This window comes from Phycodurus eques, chromosome 10 (assembly GCF_024500275.1).
Source record: "Phycodurus eques isolate BA_2022a chromosome 10, UOR_Pequ_1.1, whole genome shotgun sequence".
In the NCBI taxonomy this organism is placed as follows: Eukaryota; Metazoa; Chordata; class Actinopteri; order Syngnathiformes; family Syngnathidae; genus Phycodurus; species Phycodurus eques.
In genome coordinates this window covers 19,018,197-19,026,663 of record NC_084534.1, presented here as the reverse complement: position 1 = coordinate 19,026,663, position 8,467 = coordinate 19,018,197, and the positions used below count along the sequence as shown (strand labels likewise).

The following is an 8,467-nucleotide window of genomic DNA, read 5'->3' as shown; positions in this document are numbered from 1 at the left end:
ATGGCAGTGAAAGCGTTAACTCATTCATTGCCATTGACAGCTATAGAAGTAAAATATCGGTTTTAAACGGGAGAGCTGGCAGTGAAATTAAGGGCTATAAAAACAAAATTAAATTCAATTTTACATCAGGTACACTTACATTGTTTTGACTCATGACAACTATAATTTACTTGTTTCTGTATTTTGTGCATGGTTTATTTGAAATTTCACGGAGGGCCCCAAAAAAAAAAATTCCTCAAATTCTGTATTGACTCGAATGAGTAATGTGGAACAAATTATTGTAACATTGAGTTTATTGTGGGTTATTCAAAAATGCTGTGCAGTGATTAGTTACATTGAAGTTCATGTTGAAAGGACAATCGAGGCTGGTTTCAAGTGCAAATGAAGGAGGAGCACTCTTCACTCACTGACCACATCATTGGGTACATCTGGAGATTGTTTTCCCCTTAGCGGCCATTTCAGTTTTTGGGAAGTCCTCCAACAGTTGTACTAAATTAATGAGAAAAAAAAATGAAATGATTATGAGGAACTCCAAGCTTCTTATACACTTCCCCTAAAGTTGTACAGTAATCCCCACTAGTCTCAAGTATTTGACAACCCCCTTAAAATCTTTATTATTGTCAATTTTAATAGTTTAAACTGTATATATATATATATATATATATATATATATAAATAACTATGATCACAAAATATTTTAAACTGATTTTACAACTTTACTCTTAAAAATAAATGGCTTGTATATTGATTTCCCAAAAATGCAACAAAATTGCACACGTACATGGACAAAAGGCGAAGAATCTCTGTACCTCCCACTAACAATCCAGGCTAAAATTTAGCGCGTCCCCCAACATACAAGGCTAGTCTCTCAGTGAAGATGTATTACTTCAATATACTGCATTTCCATGAGACCAATTCCTATTCAGACAGGGCGTTGGCAGCATCTTGTGGCATTGTAGAGTGTTTCAGAAAGCACACAAAAAGCTGGGAATATGCTCCGGAAAAACATGAATAGGTGAATTTGCAAATAGTAAACCTTGAATGTGAGGGATTATTGTACTATTTTAAGAATTGGATTGCCAAAAGTTTCCCCGGATCTAATGGGGCAAATGCAAGAAATTCTGGCTTTACAAATACATCTCTTTATTTCTGTGGTTGTATTTTGCAGTAGTGTACAATTGCATCTAACTAAGAGTGGTATCGCATCTCTCTGTTACCTAAATTAGCTGCATAGGAGGGATAAATTCTAACAGATACCTCTCAGTGAGATGCAGAACAGCTCTGCGTCACTGCTAACTACAACCACCATACAATTGTCAAATGAATAAGCGATTTAAATTGGGCATTCTTGTATCTTTTAGCTGATGGTGTTGTGGTTCATTTGCCCGACTTCCCTGCAGGGAGCGTGGGTTCAGTTACAACTCACTGATGGTGTGAATTTGAGCGTGAATGGTTGTCTGTCTCGATATGTGCCCTGTGATTGACTGTTGAGTAGTGTATGTTGTAGTCAGCCTTTCGTCTGATGTCAGCTAGGACAGACTCCAACTCCCAGTGACCCTGAACAGGTACAGTGATATCGACAATTGATGGATGGATGGATGTATTTGCAAAGACAGAATTTTGTGCTAGCGCTTGTACTGTATTGCGTGGGCGTACCTAAAGTTGCGGCCCGTGAGCAGCTGTGAAGCGGCTACAGTTACTCTTTCATAACGAGCGGAGCCTTGACTTGAGCGGCAACCTCAGCCCCCAGAAGCTCCTCTACGATAGTCAGGGCGAATTCGAAACTGGTTCCGGGCCCACGGCTGGTGATGTAATGGCCATCCTTCTGCACTCGAGCCTCAGAATATTTATAGTGATCTAAAAACAGACAAAAGAGCAATACTTGATGAAGGGAGAGCCTTGTGCAACAGGCTGCGAAGGCCTGGAGACCACCACAGTGCAAGGGTGGGCACACGCCAATGCAACTGACCTAGTTTCTTACGAGTGTGTTCTGTCAAAATCACGCAAGAGATCACCTCTGAGTGGTCCATAGGGTTTACCTGCATGAAAGCACCACCTGCTGTTCTTTAAAAATCATTATTCTTATCATTATACTGTATTCAGGATTAGGTTGCAAAATTCCAGGGAATTATCGAAGTTGGAAATTTTGTCATGTGAATTAAAAAATTGGAAATAACATGAATAAACCAGGGATTTACAAAACGGAAGGTTGGATGTTAATAAGGAACTTAAATAAAGTTGGGTAAAATATTTTTTTCCCCACATAATCTGATTAAAACAACCAGATGTTCATGCAATTGACTATTGCCTGAAAGGGTCTGGCAAAATGGAACGGCTAGGTTTGAGAAGCTTGAGGGACAAGGCTTTTTTTTATTTGCTTAGTTTAACATTTTAACTGAGACTTTGCTGGTATTTTTGGATTGGGGGTGCATTTGTGTTCATTTTTGAATGGGTTCTGCCAGGGGGATGAGTAAAATTTAACGCAACATCCATGTGTTTGTTCTTCAATGAAAGAAATGATTGTTCAATAAAAAGATTAAAACTTGATGAAGTTCTACTTACAAATAAATCTGTTGAAATGTCATGCTTTTTAATTGTGTTAGTTTGTATGAATGTCTTCTTATGACAAAAAATAATGTTTATATCTATGCTTGTTATTCCGCATCTTATCTTGGCATAGTATTATTAAATTTCTTGGACACTTTCCAGAAATTTACCAGAATTTTTTCACCCCTAATTGGCTATCGTTCCATTCCTCGTCACAATCATGGAGTCCAGGGCCCTGCTCAACTTGGAGTTGACGACACACACGCAAGAATTTGTGATCCTAATTATTGAACAGGTTTAATATTTACGACTGTCAGCCGCTTTTTCAGAGCAGATTGGGAGGAAAAAAATACTCTTAAGACTGACTGCCAGCCCTCCCAGTTAACATGGATATTTGACTTGTAAATCCGTCGCCCCATACCACAGGATAATCGCTCAGGATAATATTTCAAAGAAATCCAATAATCGAGCCTTTCCATGTGTGCCAAGCTTATATCGTAAGGGTGATGTAAAACACTGCACACCATTGAGCAGGTTGGCCAATGCCACCTCATTGTAACATTTAGCTAAGAATGAGAAAAACGCCTTTGCTCTGGACCCTGCCGTGGTATACTCCAGTCTCCATTTTGCTGCAGCTATGTTTCCTTCCTGCCTATCCTTTTCTATAAAATTAGTGTTTTTACCAACAGACCGATGGCGAGAAGTGAATACATGAAACAGTGGTTCTCCTCCATTGTTGTCGCTAATGTGTCCTGTTCTGACTGATGCATTCAATGTGGTGTGTTGGAAAGCCGACCACCCAATGCACAAGAGTCAAGTCGATACTGTGCAGTGGAAAAGTGGTATTATTGCATTTTTGTGTGTGCCACCACTCTTGTGCCACATCAGACTATGGCTCCTTGCTGATACTAATCTATTTGCCCCTTCGAAGGTATTACAGCACTTTTCCAATTTCCCAGTTTACCCAGTTTTGTTGAGCACAGCATTAGATCCTGCAGCAAAAGATGAACCTCACTAGCTGCCCTTTTTTTAACCACTTGGAATTATGTTTGTTGATTTTTATCTCACCTCCAGCCATCATCTTGTCCTTCATAGCTGGATGTGTGGTCACAGTGCTACCGTAGCCGATGCCATGCGCCAGAAGAGCAGTCGGACCTGCGGCAGGAGGGGAAGCAAAGCTGTTTAGGGGTTCATTAGTGCTGTCCTGTCGTAAAATGACTCATCGGCCATTTGTGTTACGTGCGTCAGTCCATTGCTTCATCCTAATGCCATTTGGATAAAGCTTGCAGGCTAGGCGAACCATATAAAATCAGAAAGTACTGATTTAAAAAATGCAAATACAGTCAAAACTCCAAAGTTAAACACAATCCAATCCGTGACACTGATTGAATTCCAACATTGTTAAAATTTCAAAACAATGTTACCCATTAGAAATTCTGTGAAGTAAATGAATCTGTTCTAGGCTCATCAAACCATTAACTGTACAGGCAGTTAGCTTCTTTTCAAGAACGTTCAACATTGATAGTTTGTCTTCTTTTTAGGAAATGAAGGCTGCAGACCAAAGCAACTGTAACAGTTTTAACAGTCTGAATTATGCTATCAATGTTTTTACTACATGTTCGCGACCCACCAAACATGGCTCCGTGACCCACTTTTGGGTCCCCACCCACCAGCTGAGAATCACTGCTCAAGAATATCACTGTTTGGAATACACAGAAACATTATTTACAGTTTCTGCCCTGAGACAATGCACAATAATGAGACATCTATCCATCAATTTTCCACACCGCTTATCCTCACTAGGGTATGCTGGAGGGAAAGGGAGTGGTCGAAGACACTGAATGCTGCTGCATTAACTTTGGCAAAGGCCAAGCACTGCAGTGAGCTCATCGAAAACTGTTAATAAATAGAAAGTTATTGATTATGCCCCTTGGCGGGCTTCCCATGCAGTCTAATTATTACACTTTCCTCTTGCAGAACTGCAGACTGCAACCGGCTCGTATTACAGCAGTCTGACCCAAAGGCAGACATTAGAGATAATCATCACACTGATCGCACACGTTTTATGAAATTTTATGCATGCACAGATCATCAGTCACACGCAAAAAATAAAAAGTTAAAGTGAGGACCACATGCCAGCAAGGGACCCTCTTACTGGCAGCTTCATTAAACTGCCAATTCCTGTGTGTGTCTCGACCATTTTCTAGGACACCCTTCAATCCACTTTGCCATCTTAGTGACTGTGGTCCTTTGTCATAACGTCCTTTCAGTGTCCTCTTTCTCTCAGCACAAGTCAAGTAATAGGTCTTTACATTAAAGGACAGCCAGTTAAGAAAATATCATAGCATCTTAGATACCAAAAGGTTTCATATAGTTCCAAAACTCCATTAGTTGGCTGAGGAGCATTTAAGGCTGGATTTACACTGCTGGTCCAAGGCCCAATTCTGATTTAATGCCTACATCCATTTTTTGGACTGTCTATCTCCATGTACATTTCAAGTGACACATACCATATCTAATATAGATTTGTTTACACAGATGGACAAACCCGCATGCGCAAATGCCCAAATTGCACACAAGTCTCCACAAGCATCCACACCAGGCAGTGACAACATGGAGGTAAACAATAACACATAACACAAATATTACACGTTACATTGTAGGCCTGGGCTGACGCTTACTACCTCTTTTGATTTTAACAAGGCTGCCATCTGTACTTATTTTGTTTATATAATAAATCGACAGTCACACCTCTAATGTACTTTTATTCAGACCATATTTAATTCTCTGTAACTTTGCTGTAGATTACATTTACAGTGGGTGCTCTTTTAATGTGTATTTGTGTTGTTTGGGCCGATGCAACATAACCAATCGGTGTATTTTGATGACATCAAGCTTGCGTTGACATTGTACAGTGAATCCCCGCAATTCGTGGGTGATAGGGACCGAGCCCAGCTTCGAAGAGCGAAAAACTGTGAATTATGTCTGCCCCCCCCCCTTAAAAGGGTTTTTAATTGCCTATAGATGCTAAGATGGCGGCAAATGACTAAGTGCTGAAAACGTGCTTGGACTGTGGACGATTTAGTCCTGAATTGTTGAGCTATAGCGTTAAACAGTTTTTCTTAGTTGTCTGGAATGTTTGGGTGGGGTGAGGTGCAGAGAGGAGGGGGAGGAGGAAAATAAAATCATGCAGTGTGACCGGTGCGTCACTCTGCTGTGGCCGCTTCAGAGTGCGCCACGGGCAGTCACAATTTCGCCAACAACCCGCTCAATTTCAACCAAAGCGAAAGGAGGGGAAAAATATCTCTGAGCTCCCAGCGCAATGACCGGCAATTGCGCCGGTTCGCAGGCTGACCCTCTGCAGCCTGTGACAGCGTGTGCACCGCATCGGGAAGGCAGGCATGTATTTGATTAACAGGTGAAAGTTTCATGGGTCTTGTTTTTGTGGACACGCAAACGTCTGAAAGCTGAGACATTGTGTCATTTCTTCACCATTTTGAAGCCTCATTGATATACTTGCTGATTTTTTTTTTTCCATTATAATTTGACAGACACATTAACAAAACTGATCGGAAGTTGATCATCGACAGGGTGGGGTGTGGTGTGCCCCGTCTCCCGCTCCGCCCAAAAATAAATAAATATTACCACCACTGGTTTAAGCAGACTGTTTATTCTTGTGATATAGATGAAAATCTGACTTTTATGACAAAACACTATTTCCTCCCACTGTATATTGTCACAGAACACAACATTCTGAGTCTTGAAGAATCAGTTACAATGGTCTAAAATGGCTGGCAGTATGCATAACTCGGTTGGCAGTGAATTAGTTAAGTATCCAGACATCCTGTTTAAATCCTGTCATCCAGTTCACGATGCACAACCTAAATTGGGTTATATTGAAATTAATATAGCCAACAAAGGTAGATGGCTTGATTTGATTCATAAGGTATTCAACCAATTTGATAATCAAAGAGGATTTTGTAAGGATTTTAAATCCTGCGACAAACTGTTGAGGCAGATACAAAAAGCAGCATGCTGTTTTTATTTGAGTCACATCTAGAATGTGTGAGTACAAGAGAAACTTTTGTCAGCTTTTTTTGTTCACTGCACCTGCACAGATGGCCGCAATAAGGCCTTTCCTGCCATCTTGGTCCTTCAGTACTTCACTCACAGCAGGAGACTGAGAGAGAGAGAGAGCGGGAGGGGGGAGGAAGCAGATGCACAGTGAGTCAGAGGCAGAACATGTTGTACAGTGAATTCAGCATTCACATATTTGCGGGTTTTTTTTTTAACCTATCCTCTGCTATTTGCTGTTTTTGTGCTCAGGCGAGAGCAATAAAATAATTACTTGGGTGCCATCTGGTGACCTATTGGTGTTGTTGTTAGGTATAATTCTTAAATAGTTTATCATCTGCATTTGGGGTACAATTGCTCCCTCCCTTGGATGTTTGTCATCGGCTGGCTTTAGTCGTCGATCCACAACAAGCATGAAGTGAGGTTTAGTTTGCCTAAGTGGTGCGTTTAAGAACAAGTGTAATGGTACGAATGGTACAACATCAGAGGTTCCATCATCGACAAGGAGCACAAGATGGATATATATATTTTTTTGTTATCATGTACATCAGTTATGTTCTTTTAGGCTTAGATTTCAAATGCCGATCTGTAAAAACGGCAATCAAAACTTTGCCCAAGTAAGTTAATATGAATATGCTCTGTAGATTTCTCACCTCCGCCAAGTTCTGCGCCCCTGGCATTCCCCCTGGAAGAAGAACCACATCATAGGGGCCCTGAGATAGAAATCACAAAGGTTCACTAGGTTTCAAGGTCACCACATTGTTTACCTTGAAGCAAAACGCTCAGTCCAACCTGTTTTCTGGCGTCCTCCAAGCTTGCATCGGGACAGATCAGGACATTTCTGCTGCACTGCACCGGCTCTTTACCAGTCAGCCCCGCCACTGTCACTGCAATCTGCAATGATATTGTGGAGACGTCATCAAATGGTACCACACTGGCTGTCGTGGCATTCGTGTTACAGTATTTGGCATACAGCAACTTCATGGCATTGTTGCAGTACATGCCCATGTTACAGTACGTGGCATACACTGACTCTGCGGCATTATTACAAGTGACATTATCATAGTAGATGGATAGTATCTGAAGTTTTTATTTTGACAATCCTAAAATGGCTCCAGCACGTCGCTCACCTTTGACATTTTAGCTTGACCGTCGTAGCGGACGATTATAAAAAGCGCTCGACACTGTAAACTGTGGCATTTACGCTTAAAATATATGTGTACAGGCGACAAAACTTTCAAATCGGTGCATTAGTTGCTCAGTTGTTGCGACAGCCTAAGCCACGGCATAATTGGGGAAACATCCACAAGAAGAGTGCTAGCTTGCTAGCTTGTCAGGACAAAGTCACAAACCCCGGCTCTTCGCATGATGTCCACCGGGATAACGGTCTCCATCTCCTCTGCACCCTTCGACAGGATGACCAAGGCTCTCTTAGCGGCCATGACTGAGTGAGCAGCTCGTCAGGTGCAAAGAGAAGCAAGGGAAGGAATTTAACTTCCGTGCGCAGTTAGCTCCAGACTGACTTGCTCGTCTCTGACACTCTATCGCCCCCCAGCGACTGCAACGTGATCGTTTTTTCCTTCTCCCTCTTCCCCTTGTAATAAAGTCAACTTCTAGCCAAGTGGATCTAGTTTTAGTTGTACACAAAATTATCGTAACATGGTGTCTAGGAGTAATTTTAAGATACTCTCTATGACTGTCTAGCTTCGTTGGGACACGGAAGTAGCGTTAATTTTGTATTAGAATAGCATTTAATTCGTAAAATCTGTCTGTAAAATTCACGGTTAATGAGTAAAAATAAAAAGTCATGAATGTGCGAGCAGACGCAACCGCGAGGTGATAATTT

General features: G+C 41.3%; 1 protein-coding gene across 1 annotated transcript; it reads right to left on the bottom strand.

Annotated features, from left to right (window-relative positions):
• Positions 1-275: 275 nt before the first annotated feature.
• Positions 276-8,165, bottom strand: park7 (parkinson protein 7). The gene is made up of 7 exons (XM_061687780.1): positions 7,974-8,165; positions 7,414-7,515; positions 7,275-7,334; positions 6,658-6,727; positions 3,616-3,702; positions 1,657-1,857; positions 276-489 (listed from the first exon to the last, which is right to left on the bottom strand). The coding sequence occupies exons 1-6, from the start codon at positions 8,061-8,063 to the stop codon at positions 1,697-1,699; spliced, it is 570 nt and encodes a 189-aa protein (XP_061543764.1). The 5' UTR covers positions 8,064-8,165; the 3' UTR covers positions 276-489; positions 1,657-1,696.
• Positions 8,166-8,467: the final 302 nt, after the last annotated feature.